General features: G+C 38.5%; 1 protein-coding gene across 1 annotated transcript; it reads left to right on the top strand.

Moving 5' to 3' along the window:
- Nucleotides 1–11,653: 11,653 nt before the first annotated feature.
- Nucleotides 11,654–20,891, top strand: LOC108680776 (elongation factor Ts, mitochondrial). Its single transcript, XM_018169675.2, has 7 exons — nt 11,654–11,905; nt 12,491–12,641; nt 13,014–13,129; nt 16,638–16,760; nt 18,270–18,459; nt 19,216–19,442; nt 20,679–20,891. The coding sequence occupies exons 1-7, from the start codon at nt 11,732–11,734 to the stop codon at nt 20,745–20,747; spliced, it is 1,050 nt and encodes a 349-aa protein (XP_018025164.1). The 5' UTR covers nt 11,654–11,731; the 3' UTR covers nt 20,748–20,891.

Genomic DNA, 20,891 nt, shown 5'->3' with positions numbered 1-20,891 from the left:
GCCTTTGACTGTCTTTTCCGATGGAGTTTCCGGCAAGTGGCAACTCGCAAGCAGCGGCTGACATGATTGGCCAGCTCGGTCTCATGCAAACCGGGATTGCTTAAAGATTCATTCAATTTACGACCCGAAGTGTCTCATTTTTTATTTGGGGTTCCCCTCGAATTTTTTCAAGAAAACTAACAGAAAAAAGCGCTTGAATATCAATGGTTTTAATTCATTTTTTGAGCACCTTGTCGGGACGTTTATCCTCTGAACAATAAGTTTGCCCATTTCTGCACTTTTGTTAGCAATGCTAGAATCACTGGAAATACGGTGAAGTGCAGAACTCATGCATCCCTGAAGTCAAAAATAATTCAAGTGCGGTTCGTTGGTTTTCGCTGATCCAGATGAGTTCAAAAGTTGTGCGCGGTAGGGAACAATTATCAGTCATCAAGGTTTTAACCTCCTACTGATGAATATCCATGACAAAATGACATTCAAATTTTTAATTGCGTAGAATGTAGATGACATAACCGTAACCTGTCGTAGTACCACGTTGCAGATAGACAACACCGCAATGATAAGCTCCAGGAATATTATTCCTATTCGGGATTGCATCCAGTTTTATGGGTTGATAGCCTATCGGCAATCTCTACTAGACTCGATTTCCAGAATATTTACTTGAAAATTAAATGCAAGATGTATGATAAAAGTGACGGTCAATGGAGTAAAATCCAACACCGGATACTTGAAATGATCTCGCCCCGACTACGTTGGGGATCGCAAATGAGCATCATGAGTAGTGGTGTCATCTGGAGAATATATAGGTCTCCTGGAACGTACGGTGCTTCCCTACTTGGGTGCTTCAAAAAGATTTTTCAGCGTTTTTTACTGCTCCTATATCCGTAGTATCATCAACTATCCCTCTTTTCAGTCTGCTCTGCACACTCTACTTGCTAAGATGGGGTTAGCAAGATATTAGTCTGCGACTGCTACTGGAAGTGTACACATTTATAGAATCGACTAGAAGTGTCGGCCCTGAAGAAATAGGCCCATGGCCTGGTGCTGATTCATGTAAATTTTTCCGCAAAGCGCTAGGCATTCCAAGACTGAACATATGCTCCTGTCTAGCTTTATCAACTCTGTTCTTATAATAATAATAAATAATAGCGATTTCAGCGTTTATTAGTCGGCAACGACTGCGCAATTCAAGACGCTTTAGGATTATTCAGATTTGTATCTAGGCGGCAACATGAAAATATTTCGTCAAGGAAAAGTTCCGCTCAGGGTTATACAGTACCAACTGCCCGGTTAAGTTACACAAAAGGAAATTTAAAATAGTGATTGATTCATAAATCATAGACAATTAGATTAATACGCACAATCATGTTGATATTGCAGTAAGCTAGAAAATCAGTTTTAGAAAAAAACAAACACACGTTAATGTTAATGACGTTATAAATGGGGCAAAACTGCTAGGAAATGACGACACATCAAGATCATTTAAGAGAGTTTAACCGGATTCAATGACACAGAACATAGTTTTCAGGCCGTGCGTTATGGTGAGATATAAAATCATGGAACAGTAAATAATGCTTGAACATCCCTGCTCATATCACTGATAAATCAGGTAAAATTACACATGAAAATGATGCAAAGTTATCAGAAAGTGACTAACTCATATTCATGTTATCTGAGAGAATTTTAACACCATAGTTCTTCTAAAATAAAGGTCACATATGCTAAGTAATACTGCATAGCCTATATGACAAGTTGAGCTACTGGCCACACCATCAATTTACTGTTGGTAGAAATGATTTCACTGAGTCGTATTGCAGACAGTTGCTATGAGTTCACTTTTACAAAATGAACAAAATTAGTCACGATAAAATTACTCACTATTTTACTTTCTCTACGTGTCTTATCGTTAATTATCCCGGTAACAGGGAACCCATCGACGCTCCTTGACCGCCAAATTTCGCGAGTAACCCTGAACGCGCATGTCCGTGTACGCGGATACTAAAAAATATTAAAACTAAAACTAATAATAATGCTAATTCTGTAATGCTGGGATTTATCCCGGTACACTTACCTAGGTGAATTACTCAACACTTGTCAGCATTAAAATGCAGCTGCCACGGATCAGCCCAGTCAGCTAACCTAACATGATCATTTTCCGATTGTAATTTTTCGATGTATCCATTCACTGTATTATAAACTTTTGTGTCGTCAGCAACTATCGCGCACACCCTGGACACAGCTTCTGGCAGTTCGTTTATAGATGCAACGAATCAAATAGGCCCTAGTAACCTTGTTGAACGTCGCCGAGCAGGGGCTGAGCACTGATGCTCAGTCTGATACAGTCCAGTAGATACTTACACGTCGTCTACCTACTAGAAAATCTCTGATCCATTTGAGTACATTACTCTATTCCCAAAAATTTCACTTTATGCAACAGTCACTCTTGCGGGACACTGTCAAATTCCTTGGAAAAATCAAGGTACATTGAATCCACTGGTTCCCTTTCGTCCAGCAGAAGAGTCCAATCATTCAAAGTAGACAAAATAAGTGCATTGGATTCAAACAACGTAAACTAATCCAAAATTTTTGTGTTAAATACTATATAAAGAAGCTCTAGTATAACGTAGATGAACAATGCTAATTTAATGAACATATCGAAGAAAAAACGGATTAAAGTAATTAAACGCTTCATTGACCATCATTTCCTTTAGGTCCGGCCATGGTTGAACTTAGTGTAAGGTTGACCCGTGAGATGCTAATTTTCGCGGATGGAGTTTTTTGTTCGCATGTGACGTCACTGATCTCAGTGACGTCACGGTCATTAACCAATCACCGAAATACGTTCAAACCAGTCAACCAATCCGTCATGGCGATGACGGGCTTGTTTACGTTTCTCGGTCTCAGTGACGCAACAAGAAAGCTGAACTGAAAGGTGGAACTTTTCGTGGGTCAACCTTATATATAATTCAACCATGGTACGGCCTTCGGGGTGGTACCGTTAGCCCACGATTGACGGTTGAAGCGTTAGCGGACTAGCAGTTAGCCGGTTCGGGTGTCCGGGTCAACTGCTGTCAAATGGTTGTTCCACTTTGAATAGAATAAAAGTGTCGGCACTGAAGAAATAGGCCCATGGCCTGTTGCCGATTCTTGTACTTTTCGTGACTTGATTTCACTGAGAATTTGAATTATTTACAGATCACCTAACAGCTCCTCTGTTAACAATAAAGTACTAAATAGCCTTTTACCGAACATGTCATTCAGCAGGTCGCATACGTTGATCTTTAACCATACGTTGATGACTTTAACCATCCAGAAATAGACTGGGCAGATGAATTTTCTCCAAGAGATGGGAATCACCCAGCATCCTTTTTCTTGGAGTCTGTGCGAGACTCATTTTTAATCCAGAACATCACCAAGCCAACCCATTTTAGGGGTAAACAGACCTTAAATATTCTAGATCTTGTGTTTACTAGTGAAGAATCAATGATAGATGAGCTTCGCCACGAGGCTCTGTTGGGCAAAAGCCACCACCAATCATTGTTTTTCAATATTAAGTGTTGTGCAGAAAAGACGCTTCGGAAGCGTGAACGTTTGAACTTTGCGAAAGGCGACTATGATACACTCCGTGAAACGTTATGTTATGTTATGTTATGTTATGATGTTTAAGTCTTTCATTTTATGTCATGATACTGGTATTTTGAGAGACAATATGTCAGTCAATGTTTGCACATACTCGTATTCCTGTTTACAGGCTGCACACCAGATTTTTTAAACTGCAGAGGCTGCCTAAGGGTTATGGAAAAATTGTAAATTAATGTTTGATGAATGTAATTTACGATCAAGTACCGTAGCAAACAATTGCCTATGACACTTCACTTTGAAATTGCAATCTTTGGTGCAGTTTTAATAGAAGTTGCTGAATCTTTATTCTGAAATCATGATTGACCGCAATTCCGAAATCGCAAAACGATATAATTAAATATGGCGAAACGATATAATTAAATAGAAATTAATATACATGATTATGAAATGTGATATGTATGCTCCAAAACGTTTTCTGTTCAATTGATTTGTTTCAAAATGATTTACATTTTCATTCATAAAGGTAAGATACAATTAGTATAAACATTGAAAATGAAACAAAATATTCAGGCTAAGCGTCGTTTTAACATCCCCATGTTTAGAACCCTGGCATCGTCAACGTCAGTGCAAGCTACACGAATAATAATGAATAATATCTACGAAATAACCGAAAGATACACAGAAGTGGATATCACCCTCATCTTTTGGATACATCAATGCTGATTTTCATCAATATATACATTGATATAGTTGGGTTTGATTTGGTCTAAAATAATATGCATTTCGCAACGCGAAAATATAATATACCTCCAAGTTACGTTAGTTAAAATTGATAGGGACAAATCATCCCTCCTGTTGCTGCAGAAAATCAGCGAATGTCATAGCGACGAGCATATGAAGGGCATCACATCTGTGCAGAACGCACAGTTATGATGTGGAAATTACTTTTATTTGCTATATGAGCATGAGTCGCATTTATTAAAACCGTTCAATATTGTACTCCTGTATTTTCACAGTTCGTTACCGATTTAATTGACGAATGTGCATCAACGTTATTTTTCGCGTATATATACTTTTTAATTTACTCGCATCGATTCTGATTCGTTGCTGAACCAACACTAGGTTTGACATTTTTATTACTTAATTACTCTGGAATTGGCTTGAAGCCTCCATTGAAAACATGAAACTATCTCTATATTTATACATTCACTGCTTTTTACAGCACAGCAAAATAACACGGTTAGATTCAATAGTAGCTTCCTGTGTTTCGTGTGTAGTTTGTCCAGTAAAAAGCAGCAACGGTAAATCAAATAATAGTATAACAATATTAATTTCTACATAAATTTTTGAGTCTTAATAAATTTTACGTGAGTTACGTAAAAATAACTGGCCTCTGAAGGAAGATAACTACCAATCTTAGGGATCAACGGATGAAAGTATACATATATTTCCTGTGAAATTACATCTAAAGTGTTTTTATTCCATCTATATAAAGTACAATTGACATATCAGTTCTAAAAATTGCACATATTAAACGTACATTTTTATTTACAATATTTAATTCAATTATTGATTCTAAAAATGTTGTGGAAAACTACTTATCATTCCAAGTTTCATAAAAATGAAGGCTATCGGTTAAAAGGCTCTGCAATGACAAAGCGTACGTAGTTCTTTTGTGCATCCTAAATTGTAGTTATGATTCTCAGTTAGGATACAGAAAAAGACATATATGATATACGGGCATAAATGAAAACATATTAACACTCATTGACTTTGAAATAAATCAAACACGAGGCTTATAACAACTCAATGAAGAGAGCAAGTGAACAGTTAACGGTAATTGCATCTGAAAAATATTTTGTTAACAAGCGCATCCACGACGGAATAAGTTTACCGAATGAGTTTTTCATTTTAAATCCCCAATACGTAAAACTGAATTTTATTTCAGTTAAAAAAATATAATGGAAGTAATTTGTTTATTGCGCACTCCCGGAGCGATATTAACTCAAACTAAAATACATTGCAGGCCCATGCTTGACTCCCAACTCGGTGATTTATTGAATACTCTGAAGAAATATTCTCAATAATAATGCAAAATCTGCAACTGGATCATTATTCGATAAAAGCTTATTTTAAGTATGAATAAATCGTATATATGATCAGCATTTTCATGTTATTCTGATTCATCACCGACGCAATTTCGTTTTGATTTAAATAAAAGGAAGTGTATGGCAGGGTGGCCCAGTGGTTACAGTTCAGATTACCAAGATTGGCGCAGAGAGGCGCGGGTTCGATCCTAGCTCTGTGCGCCAGTTTCTGGTCAGAATCGGCAAGGAGGCCGGGCGCTTAAGCACAGCAGAACTGTAGAAGTGAGTTGCGTGTTCGAGACCGCAAAATGCTGTGAGTGTTCTGCAATGTTAAAAATCGGCGACAGGCCTACGGCCTAATTAACGCTGAAACCGCTATTATTATTATTATATTATTATAACTCCCTCTATGTTATTTTGCAAATAAATTTATCTTCGCCACTATCACTTTTCTTCGTATTTATGACATTTGGTTGAGCAGCAAAGGCAAGGAATGTGCGTCTTCTTCATTTGCATAATGTTTAATCTTTTTCTTCTTGTCTTCTTACTTTTGTCAACAACGGCATAAATGTCATTTGGGTTGTGCACAGGTGCCCCGACGGCAGTCAAATTAGCAGCTGGGTTATGGGTCATTGATGGTTTAAGGTCACTGAGGTTCATTGGTAAATATGAATGCCCGTCCACTGACTGGGCTCTGGTAGGGGATTTTTGTCGAGCGATCGACATCGGCGGAGAGCCTTTCTCCTGTGAGGATTTGAAAACACAACTTGGAGAGTTGGGTAGTAGCTGGGGGAGAAGTGTGGAATTTTGTCAACAAATTGGACAGGAGGGGTAAATTCTTCGCGAGAAATTTACGTGTCAGTTAGTGAAAACTGTTTCGGTAGAACTGCAACAGCAGCCATGCTCCTGGACACTTTTGAGGAACTAGTCAGGTTGGTGGAGTTCATGGATCGATCAATGTTATTCTTGCCAATTCCACTGAAACTTTTCCTCTGTTTGATATCCCATATCCGATACTTGAGAATACGTAGATGAGAAATCGTCAATATCAAAAGTATCATAAATTACCGATGGATCTGAATGCTTTTGCGGCTTGGAAGAGTGAGAGTGAAGGCTTCCGACAAAGAGCACGGGCGGTTTGGAAGTTCCCTGAATAGTTAAAATAATTTCAGTAAGTAAATTTCAAAAAAATTGATAAAAAAGTTTCATGTTTTCTGGACGTTACAGAACATTCTCAATCGATTAGTTCGATCGAAAAATGAACTTTTTTGTGACCCGAATACATGGGTCCGAGTTTTAGTCACTTGGTCCGGGGCTCCCCGGACCTGACATGAAATTTTTCCAAGTAAATTTCAAAAAATTCTATACGAAAGTTTTATGTTTTCTGGACGTTTCAGAACATTCTCTATCGATTAGTTCGAGCGAAAATAAACTTTTCTATGGCCCGAATACATGGGTCCGGGCTTTAGTCACTTGGTCCGGGGTCAGCCGGACCTGACATGAAATTTTTCTAAATAAATTTCCAAGAATTCGGTAAAAAGTTTTATGTTTTCTGGACGATCCAGAACGTTCTCCATCGATTTGTTTGATCGAAAAATGAACTTTTCCGTGACCCTCATATGTTGGTGCGACGAAATTTTTCTAAGTAAATATGAAAATTTTATATGTAAAATTAAAAGTTTTCTCGACGTTTCAGATGATCAGCAGCCTTTTATTTGTGTGAACCTGGTCCGCCGGACCGGTCCGGGTCCGGGTTTTAGTCACTTGGTCCGGGTCCGGCGGACCGGTCCGGGTCCGGCGGACCGATCCGGGTCCGGGTTTTAGTCAGTACCGGCTCCGGCCTTTGGAACCCGGGGAGAGAGTCAGCTGCGTTCATCGACGTCTCGGACAAAAACGCGGCCTCTCTCACGGGCCACGGCCGGTCTCGCGGCCGTGATTCCAAATTCAGTGAGCGTGGAATATCTCGCGAAATACTGAACGTAGCTCGATGAAACTTGGTACACATAATCACTAGAGCCTAACGGTGATGTTTAGCTCGTGACAATTTTTCAAAATTCGCCTTCATTCCTGAGTTATATGAATATACGTGGTGAAAATTGCAGTGAGCGTGACATTTCTTCTAAAGTACTGTACAGATTTGAATTAAATTTTGAATATAAATTTCTCAATACCCGACGGTGATGTTTAGCTCATGATATTTTTTTCACTTTTGCCTTCGTTCGCGAGTATTTTTCACTNATGTAGTCTATCATACATCGAATATCCTAGCTCTGTAGAGGCGGAGTGCGGTAGGCCGGTTATAACCCTATGTCGCCAGGTAATGCAGCAAGTTGATCTTTTAAAGCCAGCTGCCCTACACTACTTTGACAGTTGGAATTGCAAACAAATGTTTCCGGATAAACTCAATCATCTGTCTCTTATACACATCTAGATGTGTATAAGACTCAGAGCTAGTATGGAATATATCTACTTGGAGAGCCGCGACTGAATTTTTCGAGCCGTGGTTTTATGGATTTGCCAGCCGTGATTCCATTTCTATGAGCCGTGATTCTATTTCACCGAGCCGTGAATTCCATATCTCGGCCATGAAAAGCCTTTTACGAGGTGCGAATGCAAATATATTTACAAAGTTTATGCACGTGTTACCCCAAATCTCTAATTTTACCCTTAAACAGTCAAACGGCAACAATAAAATTTGTCTCTACTGTAAGTTCAGCACGTGTTAATATACAGTCTGACCGCTTTGACATGACCGCAACTATGCGCGATCTTCAACAAACGTTTTGTTTATTTGTTTACATTACGATGTTTATGTTTTGCAGAAGTTGAAAATTTTATGAAATGACATGTTTGCGAAGTGCAAATCGCGATTTTTTAATCAAACAAAAATTTATGACATTCGAGCCGCGAGATTTCATACCTACTGAAATTATATGATATTAGAGCCGCAATATTTCAGACAAAAATAGGACTTTTCCAGACTAGACTCAGAGGAATCTGAAGGTGAGAGCCTGTTGACTCCTGCCCTGGAGGCTGCCCAAAGAACTGCTGGCACTAAAACTATCACCAACCCTGACTCAGAGCTGAATGCAGGAAAATACTAAACCTTACCATAGACAATGACACCATTCCCACCATCACACAACCAAAAATACTAGTAATCATATTTGACCCAAAACTAAACTTCAATACCCACATCCATAAGCAGTGATAACACACATGACAAAGCAACTAAAAGAAAATTCTAAAATCTCTCATGTCAACAAATTGGGGAAAACAAAAAGAAGTCCTACTCACCACCTACAAAACTATAACACAACCTATGATAGAATATGGCAGCACCATCTGGTCCCCCAGCCTAGCACAAACTCACACAGACAAACTACAAACAATCCAAAACACTGCACTCCATATTGCAACAGGTTGTACAGCTGATACTAACCAAAGCCACCTACACACAGAAACAAAAACACTGCCAATAGACCAGCTCCTCAGACTCCATGCATCCCAACTCAGACTAAAAGCTCAAGCACCAACCCACCCACTTCACACTCATACTCAACCTTACAACCCACCCAGACTTATGAAACAAACAGTTTTCACAAACAGAAACTACACCACTAACATACTCATAGAACCAGATCAAGCCACAACAGAAACACTAAACAGACACAAGAAACAAATACACAACAATCACAACTAACTACATAAACAATCTACCAAACAATGCTGTACTTTCAGCTCCAGCACCAGACATAGACTCTGCAGAAACCCAATTACCCGGACACACACGCCAAGCACTAGTACAACCCCGTACAAACAAGTCCCCCCTACTACACCAATACCTATACAAGATAGATCCATTCACACATCCGTCCCCTCTTTGTCCATTCTGTCACAGACAGGAACACAACACCAACCACCTGTTTGGCTGCTTGGAACTGGTCAAGCCCTTGTCGCCCCTGGTTTTGTGGAGCTCTCCCGTCAAGGCGGCTGGGCTGCTGGCGCGCTGGGGAGAGAAGTTGGGCTGGCCACAGGAATGGGTGTAGGCCTCATCCCGCATTTGTTGCAGGACAAGGAGGGTGAACAACAACAACAAAGTGTCATAGTTTGCAGATGGGGGGCGCTGCCCCCAAATGGGGGAACTTAGACCACCTAATGTCAGCCCTGATGGGGTAATATTGACCAGCTTGGAAATTAAGTAAAAATTACCATATATAAGACTCTGTAGAGTCTGAAACATAAAGAAATAACATTAATAGGTGTACCGTAAAATGGGGTAACTTAGACCGGCGGGGTTACTTAGACCACTTTTTGTTTTTTTAACAAAAACCCCCACAACTCAAAAACTATTTGACATAGAAAAATTTTGTCAATGGGCATTAAAGACCTAATACTGAGGCTACATAACACAATAGAAAGATTTGAAAAGTTTGCATATCTAATAGGTTAAAAAATTAAAAATGTGACCCATGAAAAAAGCTATTATTTAAAGCCTGTCAGAGTATCCCCCTCCAATTTCTTTATTTTTTGGTTAAATAACTCCAGGTTTTGATGCATTGTAGTAGAACTCTTCTAGTTACATATGCAAATGACAAATTTTAGGAAAGTGTCATAGTTTGCAAATGGGGGGCGCCGCCCCCAAATGGGGTAACTTAGACCACCTAATGTCAGCCCTGACGGGTAACATAGACCGGCTTGGAAGTTAATATAAAATTACCATATATAACATATTTTATGTTTGTGACTATGAGAGGCAGGAGCCAGCAATTTATGGTGAGTAAAGCTTGAGTATAGACCTGTATTTTGCATGTCTCAATTCAAGTTTAATTTAGCTAGTGAAAAAATGGCATCATTTATTAAAAAAAGTGGTCTAAGTTACCCCATTTTACAGTATCAAACATAAAATATGTTATATATGGTAATTTTAAATTAACTCACAAGCCGGTCTATTTTACCCCATCTGGGCTGACATTAGGTGGTCTAAGTTCTCCCATTCAGGGGCATCACCCCCCATTTGCAAACTATGACACTTTCCTCAAATTTGCATATGTAACTAGAAGAGTTCTACTACAATGCACCAAAACCTGGAGTTATTTTACCAAAAAATAAAAGAATTGGAGGGGGTTCTACGACAGGCTTTAAATAATAGTACGTTTTCGTGGGTCACATTTTTCATTTTTTAACCTATTAGATATGCATAATTTTTTAAAATTTCTACTGTGTTATGTAGCCTCAGTATTAGGCCTTTGATGCCCATTGACATAATTTTTCTATGTCACAAATAGTTTTTGAGTTTTGGGGGTTTTTGTTAAAAAAAACTAAAAGTGGTCTAAGTTACCCCAGGAGTCTAAGTAACCCCCTTTTACGGTCCCTATGAAGTCTGAAAAAAAAATTGGACAAAATGATCCAGCATCACTTACCAAGAAAGCATTGTACAACACCAGCAACAGCAATGTTTGATGAGCATTTATAAAGATCTTTGAACTGTTACTCATGAATTTCAGTGTTCACTAGAGAGTAGAGACTAGACTTTCTTCCTTCTTCCCCTTCATAAATAAAGGCATGAAGCATATAAATTTAATTAAGAAATACATATTGTTTTCAGCAAAAAGCAGAAGTCATGATGCGTAATGCCTTCCAGCCATTGCAGGCTTGCAGCCTTATACTATTACTATAGGCTTATTTCAAAATTTATTGTATATTATAGGTATATTTTTCTAGACTTCTAGTCACTAGTGCAATAATAATCTTTTGCATGGTAAATGGCATACCAGCAGGCAGCAGCTGCAAGTTCTATTAACACATGCTTGATTGTCTTACACAATTCTATACTGCTCATGCTTCTAGTTTTGTAGAGATCTTAAAGTCTTGTCCTCCTAGTCACTCCCTGCTATGCATAATTGTATTGTATATAGTATGAAATGAATTACGTTACTTGTCCAAACTTAATTTTTTTCACTCTTTTATTCTAATCAGTGTACAAGTTTTCTGGAAACTAAATGAAGTAAAGTAAATTACAAGGTTATAAAGCAGATTCACAATATCTCATTAATCCTAATATGCTCATAATGATTGCATCACTATCATGCAAGTTTTTTCACAGCACAGCTAAGCTTAGAACTGCTGCTCTAGCTGTAGACAAGAACCTCCTTAGCAAGTTAAGAAAAACCACAGGCTACTCCATCAGCCATTGCAAAAAAGCACTTCAGCTTCATGAGAACAATTTTGATGAGGTAAGTGCTGTTCTGAAATGAAGTTATAACAACCCACCATTACAGCATTGTTCTGGAGGGGTTTTCAAAAATTGGTGTGATCATATGTTACAAAATAGTAGAAATTTAAAATTGTAATTGAATCAATTTTTTATGAACTTTTAATAATAAAAATGTAGAGACTATAACTTATGATTTTCTATTGGAATTCTTATATTTTCATTATTATTTTTTAAACTTAGCAGTTGTTGTTGCTTACTTAGAATTACCTAAGTTTAAGGATTATTATGATAACAGGGACAGTATTCTGATGAAACAATATACAAAATATGAAATATCAACAATTAGCTATCCAAATTAGAAGATAGGTAGATTCATAACCTTTGAGATATTATGCTACAACTTTATCTATAGCAATCAAAAAGCAATTTATAATATTAACAGTTAACTAACTGTTATATCAAATTTTAACTTTGTTGATATTGACTTATTAACTTTTTACCCTTATTGGTGCCTATTGTTTAAAACCTGTCAATTTTGAGAGGCTTCAATTTATTTTGCTTGTTTGAATAATTTACAGTAACCATTATCTATTGGTGTTTGCAGGCAGATAAATGGTTAGCAGCTCAAGCTCAAGCACAAGGTTGGGCTAAGGCAACTAAATTAGCTGGTCGCAGCACAAGCCAGGGGCTCTTGGGCGTTTCCGTTAGTTCTGACAGCAGCCATGCTGCCCTCATGGAACTCAACTGTGAAACTGGTCTGTCTGTGAACTCAGCCAAGTTTACTTTTAGCTTATACTTCTGTACTCAAGTCAACTTGTATGATTTCATTGTTAACTTTCATTATTTCACAATTAATTGTTTGATAAAACACTGCAGATTATTTTGGAATTTAGTTCAACTTTTTACTGATGTTGAGGTTAGTTTAAGAATGAGCTGTTTGTGAAAAAATGTACAGAAATGAAATGAAAGTTCTAACCCTTTCAACTCGACTTTTGTGATAGTAAAAGTAGTCAATTATTATTTGCTTCACAAACAATGCACTGTTATATCAAAATGTTTTAATTGAATGTTATAGTGCTATAGCTGTAATGTTGACAGTCGCTTTGTGATGTTCTTTACTTGTTCAGACTTTGTGGCTCGCAACAGTGTTTTCAAGGAGTTGGCCCAAGAATTGACACAGTCTTGCCTTGCTGCTCAGTCCAGCTCACAGCCATCAGGAAGTGGTGCTTCTATGATTCACAAGGCATGTGTAGTTTGCTAGGCTTATCAGTAAAATAATTTCTCTTTGCAACAATTTGCTTGATAGTTGGAATTCTTCATGACTCTTCATATCCACTGTTTTGTCTGAATAACAAGTTGGTGAGTAACTTGATCAAAATATTTCTGGCGCAAAAATTTCTTGATATTACCTTGACAAATTTAAAACGTTAAATGTATTCCCTAGTTTTTTCATAAATTCGGCTGAACATGAATATTATCCCATTTCTTTCTCCTGTCAGATGTTTCATGCTAATGCATGTAAGCATGTATATAATACATTTGGTTAAAATTTCTGAAGAATTAAGTAAGCCATTGCGAAAAGAGTAAAAGAAAACAGAAAGGAAAAGAAAGAGTATAAGAAAACAGAAGACCTATATTAATTTCAAGAAAGCAAAGTGGGATTGCTACAAAGAATATGTTGACAGTATGCTAACAGTAGACGATGGAAGACCATATAACATGGGAGAGGCAACAAAGAGAGTAGAACTGGCAATAAGGAAAGCAAGCAAGAAATTCATAAAACAAGGAAATGTAAAATTAAAAATAAATCCCCTACCAGAGTGCATAAAGGAACAAATAAGAGAAAGAGACAACACCAGAGAGATTGGAGAAGACCCAGAGAGAGTAAAAGAGTTGAACAACAACATCAATGAAAACATAAAGAAGCATAAGAGGGAAAAATGGAAAACATTTGTTGCAGAAGACTGGGATGAAAGGAAAAACATGGATAAATACTGGAAAGTGATGAAGGGAATTCAGGGTAAGACCAAGGAAAGAGTAACTAATATCATGATCAAACGAAGCTGAAAAAGACCAAGAAAGAAATTGCAGAAGGTTTTGCCAAGCTATACACGGGATCCACAAAGAAGGTGAGCAGCAGACTCAAAAGAACAACTAACAGGAAGCTAGAGAAGATAGTGAGAGAGGAGGTTGTAATAACCAAAGATGAGGTTAAGAAGGCAATAGCAAGATCAAAAAGCAAGATATCAGAGGGTCCAGATGGAATAACACCAGTACACGTAAAACACCTTGGACCAGTGGCCATAAAACACCTAACAAGGCTATTCAATGAAGTGGTCAACAGGAACAACATACCAGAACAATGGAAGTTAGCAAGAATAATGGCCATATCAAAGCCGGGAAAAGATCGTAACATTGGCAAGTCATACAGACCAATCTCGCTTCTGTCACCAATTGTGAAGATCCTGGAAAGAGTTCTATTGAACAAAATTGAAAGAGACATCCCCAACATCCAACACCAACATGGATACAAAAGATTGCATTCAACAACATCAGCCCTGCACAAAATAAACGATGTCATCTGTGCCGGTTTTAATGAAAAGGCGCCTCCCAAATGAACGATAATGGTAGCCTTAGACATGAGTAGCGCTTTTGACACGATCAATTCACACGACAAAAGCTACTGCTAACACCTATACCTAAACAGATTGTTGAGTTCCTAGCAAACTATCTAAGAGGATGGAAAGGTTATGTGGACTACTGCGAAAGCAAATCAAGACAAAGAACTTATTATCATGGAGGAGTACCTCAAGGGGGAGTGCTGTCCCCAGTACTGTTTAACATATACATGTCGGACCTACCAACACCGCAAGAAGGAGTGGGAATTGAAGTGGTGACCTATGCTGATGACATCAGGGTATTGGCAAGTCATAAAGGTCTACAGACGGCCAAATCCAACATCACTACATACCTTAACAGCCTTACAGAATGGATAGAGAACAACCACCTGTTGCTCAACACAGAGAAAACTCTAGTCACACTATTAACACCGGATCCCAAGCAGTACAGTGTCAACCTGGAGCTCAATGTAAGAGGAACAACGTTGGGAATGGAAAAACATCTGAGAATCTTGGGAGTGACTTTTGATCCAAAGATGACCTACTCTGAACATGTAAGAAGCACTGCGAGCAAAGCAAAGAAAAACATCAACATATTAAAAGCCCTATCTGGAGCTGACTGGGGAAAGGACACGGAGACTATTGTGCAAACCTACAAGGCGCTGATACGTCCAGTTCTGGAGTATGGAAGTAGTATATGGGGTCCCATAACATCGGAAAGTGGCTGGCAGAAAATGCAAACTGTTCAGAACTCTGCCCTGAGAATTGCCACAGGACACACACGCGACACCTACGCACAAAATCTTCACGATGAAACATCTGTCCTGCCTCTGAAGAACCATGTGCAGATGACGGCCTCGCAACTGAGGGAGAAGAGCAAACTGGAAGAACACCCACTGAGAAGTCTGATAAACCAAGAACCAATCAGACTCATGAAAAAGACCATAGGTATACAACAGCGAGTATAGCATAAAAGTGTATGACTGCAACAACAACAACAGTGATATCAGTGTGGAGGTGAATAGAAACATGAAGACATTGCATACCACCGCAGTCGAGAGATACCTAGAATCGAGAACACCCAACAAGATTCTAAAATCTAAATGCACCTGCACCTAAAGTAAACGAATTAGAGAGGACTTTGGACCGAGGCATGAGGCCTACATAGGCGCAGTTAAGGGCGGTGAAATGCCCAATGCTTAGGGAATACCTCAATAAGATCGATGAGGCTAATTACCAACACCATCATGCCCTCTGTTTCAAAACCACACCCACAACATACAACATCTGTTTGGGTGTGCTGAAATTCCAACCAGCCTGCAACCTGAAGATCTATGGAATAAGCCAGTGGAAGTGTCCCAACTGGTCAGAGTGTGGCAAGACCGGCTCGGCGCTCCAGTGGGGGGTGGGCCAGGGCGGCACTCAGTCGAGTGACGTTGTGGTGATCATCATCATCATCAGCCATTGCGAGTGATTTGCAATACTACTCATTGATGTGACGGATTCCTTTCCTTTTCTTGGTACTGATTTACGCAATGTTTTTTCAATCATATAGATTTTACTGTACGGTATCAACATGTCAAGTGTCAAACTATAAGAGCTCTAGAATTGTGTGCTTTAGAAAAAAATTAATTTAATATATATTTGAAGCTGAAAATGTAAAGTGTAACAAACCAACTTTACATTTACTACTATTTCATTAAATTACTTTAGTTATCAAGTAGATTTTTGATACTTCTGCATTTTAAAAAATGTAGAAAGAACATCCATATTGGATTCTGGGTCAAAATTTTCATTTAAATGCTGATATTTTAATTCTTGGGCATGGTAGGGGATGATGATCAAAAATTAGTCAGTATGAAATGATGGTCAGAAATTAGTCAGTGCTGAATGATGGTCAGATGTTTTGTGATAGGCAGAGGCATGACAACGGAACAGCAAACACAAGCCAGAAGCTGTTGTAGTTCTTTTTAGGAGGAGATTTTAAGTGACCATATATAGGTAGCAATTTGCCTATGCAAGTGTTAATATATATGAAATCTCCGTATGTTATTTTTATTTTGGTATCATTTTATGGACACCTCATTGTCTAAGATGGACTAATTATCAATAATATGAATGTATGTTTGGCAGGAGTTATGGAACGCGGAGCAGGTCTCGCACATCATGGCAAGTGATGGCAAAACTTTAGGCGACAAGGTGGCACTCTCTATCGGCCTCCTGGGTGAAAACATGTCACTGTCTCGAGCGCTGAAGGCAAGTGGTTCTCCTGGCTACTATCCAGGTTGTTGATATTCCAGAAAACTTCTCACATTTTATAGCCTCTGCAAGAAGGTATGATAATTTTGTTTGATAGTTTCATTTCCTTATGGCTGGTCATGTCCTTGATCTGATTTCAATCTTGAAGCCTTTGGAAACAGCTTTGGAAGGGTTGAGAGAGTATTGAATGAATGGAGTGTATGTCAGATGCTTAATTGTATGAAAATTGTCATACCTGACAATAACTAGCATTGTATGATTTGTATGTAAACTAATGCTCACATTTTTCAGGCTAAGTTGGGCTTCTGACTCTCCATGGCACATTGTTTTAATTTTTAGATGTTACATTTTCAAAGAACGTACTATCAAAAAGGGTAATAAGGGACAGTTTTTTGTTAATAACTTCTTACCAAGAAACATTTCATAAAGAAGTTTGGCTCATTTTAAAGGCCTTTACGAGGGCTACCGTATGGCATCTCCAAAAAAATCCATATGCTATTAGTAAGGTGCCAGATGCAAAATAAAAGCATAATGAATTACCAATGGGAACAGGGTAATCCAGGACACTTGAAATAAAACTTAATTTTAAAACGTTTGAAGCATGCAGAGTGTACTCATCCATTACTAACAGTAGGTACTCTGTAGTCCTCATCATCCTTTGTAGATAATGTAGATGTATAATAAATGATAATTTTGATTTATTAATGTTTTTCCCATATTGATATGATATTAACATATCCATACATTACTGCATTATTATTAATGTGTTGATTAATTTTTTCATTAACTGAAGCCTTTGCTAATCTAGGTTCTACTGTAAATGCGTTTTTAGGGGTGTCCCTTATTAACCTGGGAAGTGTCCCTTATTACCCCGTTTTGTGGAAATGGTTGCCCCTTTTTTTCTGGAATGAGATACACTAATTCCGTCAACGACGCTTTTAAGCCAACACCTGTGTGCAACTTTTATGTAAGTAAAATTTTTTAATACGGTGAATAATTTTTTGTTGCAACAGACCTTAGCAGAGATACTTTTCCTAAATCTCACTTTTCACTTTTTTTAGGGATTTTTAGAGGTATTAAATGTATGATTTCTTACCTTGTTTTATGCTGCATGCTATATAGAATAGTAAAAATGTTGAACTTTACACCACTATTTTTAGTTTTGCAATATTTTGATTAGTTTAGCTGCTACAACATTTCTACGAAATGTGGGACGACTGTCCTGATTTACCCCCCCCCCGTCCCTTATTACCCTGTTTGACGGTAATAAGCATACATTATAATAGACAGAAAGTTACTAATTTAATAGCTGATTATAGAGCATCGAGTGCCAAATTAGAAGTATTGGCTATATTCATCGTTCCATAGATGCTAGTATAATCCATCATTATTGACTTCCTTACCACCTCGCTCCCAGGCTTGAATATCATTCATTACGGCCCTGTATTTATGAATTGCGAGCGGAAACATTACTCCGCGAGTTATTTAGTGTGCATTTCATGTCAGATGTGGACTGGAGGTGGCGGCGTGGAGCTGTACGCCTACACGCACCCACCACCCGCCGGCAGCACCGTGGCAGGGGGCGGCGTCGACCCGCCTGCGGTGCTGCTCGGCAAGTTCGCGGCGATCGTCACAGTGCGCCGGACAAAACCTGCCGACCTGGGGGTTCTTAAGCAACTCTGTCTGCAGGTCATTGGTGCGTTCGCTGCGTGGTTGCGCTATATACGGTTTACTTTCGGTGGTCGTAGGCTTGAATTCAAACTGGAATTATATAATGGAATTAAAAATGTAGGATTTCCAGGGCTCGTGGTGCGATTTGATGATCTTACCCCATTCCTGGTTAGATTTGATTAGATGTCTATCTCCTCTGTAAATATATAATCTACACTCTAATTCTACCACTAAATAAGTTTGCAGATAATTTCTAAAACACGTAGTACTTTTGCACACAATGAAATCCCGTGCATTCAGCCATCTACGGAATGAATTTAAAAGCTGAAAATGCTACACAAATTAAGCACGAATTCTGTGACTGGTTGCATGACTTGTTTGCTGTACTCCCTGACTATTGGGTGGCGGTGGCAGGCTGCCATGGTTGTTGCAGGTTGTAAATAGATGCAAACATAAATTTGTGTACTCGTTGCCGCTTTTAGATAGTAAGCTTACTTGGTGAAGGCTCTGGTCACAATTTGAAAGGAATGCGAGGGTTCGCTGCATACCCGTCATCAATGCAATTCGGACCGTGAGTGCACGTGTGAGGACTAAATAGCACTGGCAGGCACAGTTCCTTCCCTCACGTTCCACATGCCTCCGGCAAGTATACACAAGTGATCGTGAAAAGCCTTCCTTATGTTTAGGTCTGCATTGTTGTCCTGTTTGCTTTCATTCTATAACGAACTTAAATATTTGGTAGCGAGAGATGGTTGTTACTAGATTTTAATTCTTGTTGCAGGTATGAACCCAGAATGTATTGGTACCGAGGAAGACCTTCAAAAGTACGCCGAGGAGCTTGAAACGTCCCCTAACCCCCAAGAAGATGTGCCTGCAGCCCCTCCTGCGGCTACAGGGGAGGAAGAGGAGAACACAGACGCTCCTGTTACCATAGTTGAGAAGCGCCCAAAAGACAAGTTCCTGTTGCAACAGGAATGGCTGGATGACGAGGAGTTCACAGTGAAACAAGTGAGATCTTCTGATGTTATGAGGTTGTGCAAATGTGAGCTTGCAAAATAGTCTCAAATAAATACACATCTAATCGCTATATGTTTCAAAACGACCAACTAACAACAGCTTATCTCGCATAACCTTGAGGAGGCATAGTTACACATCATTCACATCCCATTCTTATGATTCAACATTGCCACCGGGGGCTGTTAATCCCGACAAATCAGTGAAAAATTTGCAATTTTTCTAAATTGTAAAAAATTATCATTGAAAAATCGAAATTTAATGTCTCTGTGTCTGATTGAGCACTCAAAGCTCCTATTTCTGTCTGGATTGCAATTGATTGTGAATATTGCTGATCAAACATATTTGTTATCAAGCCACGATAAAATGCAGCTTTGGTCTGCTAAGTCCACTGTTTTCCAACCTATGTTACGGGATCAATTCAATGAAAATCATTAACTATTTTCTTGTTATATCTGAGCAAGACAATAGACAGTGATCAGCCACTGTTGCAACACGCCTTCAACTTATGCCGAGTTGAAACTTGTTCATTCTTCCAATAATTCTTGCGTGTTGAGCATGTTCGAATATAACAACTGCTATGCATTAAAATTAAATGTGTAGCATTAGTGATGCATGGTGGAACCTAGTGGTACAAGGCGACTGAGTAGGGCCAAGGGCCAGCTATCTATTTGCAGCTATCTGTAATAAGTAACTATCTTGGTACTCTCTTTCTTGCTCCTACATTTTGACAATTAAAATTTTGAAGCATCCAATTCGTCGAGGAAAGTTATGATCCTAGTGCACGTGCCTGCTAAACAGCTCGAAGAATTGTTACCGTTCTTTGAATATTCAATTGCTCCGTTTGTCTTTTCATCGTGGTTTGGCTTTAAAGTTTGCAAGTAATAACTAACAATCTTGCTCTCGGAATAGAACCTGAATTTAATGGCCATTATATGAAATCATTTGAATTATTTTGTCTGTCGACCGTTACTTGTTAACAAGGCCTGTTAATACAATTTAATTGACTATTTTATGTATCTTTATACGAAGTGTTATCAGGAAAATATTTTATCATGTCTTGACTCGAATATATATGAACATTTTGAAATTGCTTTCACTGTTCGCCCGTATCAAACTACAGCTAACAAGCGTGTCTCATTTAGGTAGATATTAACCTTGTTCAATCTAAATCGTATAACAAAATTATGCAAATTTTAACTATTCATCGAAATTATATCTTTTCTGCAGATTTTAGATGAAGCCGGCATTGAAGTGTTGGACTTCATCCGTGTCCAAGTGGGAGAAAAAAATGGTTAAGCTACGCTGCAAGACGCGCGTGGCGTTCTGTACATAAATGTCTTACTCACTTGCTAAAGAATGTACCTATGGGAGTTCTTGACCGCTGTGCTCTACTATGAAGTGAATTTGTTGTATCTAAACAATGAATATGTTGTAATTGGA

This window comes from Hyalella azteca, unplaced genomic scaffold (genome assembly GCF_000764305.2).
Source record: "Hyalella azteca isolate HAZT.00-mixed unplaced genomic scaffold, Hazt_2.0.2 contig4065, whole genome shotgun sequence".
Lineage (NCBI taxonomy): Eukaryota > Metazoa > Arthropoda > Malacostraca > Amphipoda > Hyalellidae > Hyalella > Hyalella azteca.
This window is presented reverse-complemented; position numbering and strand designations above follow the sequence as displayed.

Excerpts from the sequence above, each read along its gene's own strand:
- LOC108680776 (XM_018169675.2), top strand. The coding sequence starts at position 11,732 with ATGCTCATAATGATTGCATCACTATCATGCAAGTTTTTTCACAGCACA. Across the intron at positions 16,761-18,269 it reads CACTGTCTCGAGCGCTGAAG|ATGTGGACTGGAGGTGGCGG; the intron begins GCAAGTGGTTCT and ends ATTTCATGTCAG. Across the intron at positions 19,443-20,678 it reads AGGAGTTCACAGTGAAACAA|ATTTTAGATGAAGCCGGCAT; the intron begins GTGAGATCTTCT and ends TCTTTTCTGCAG.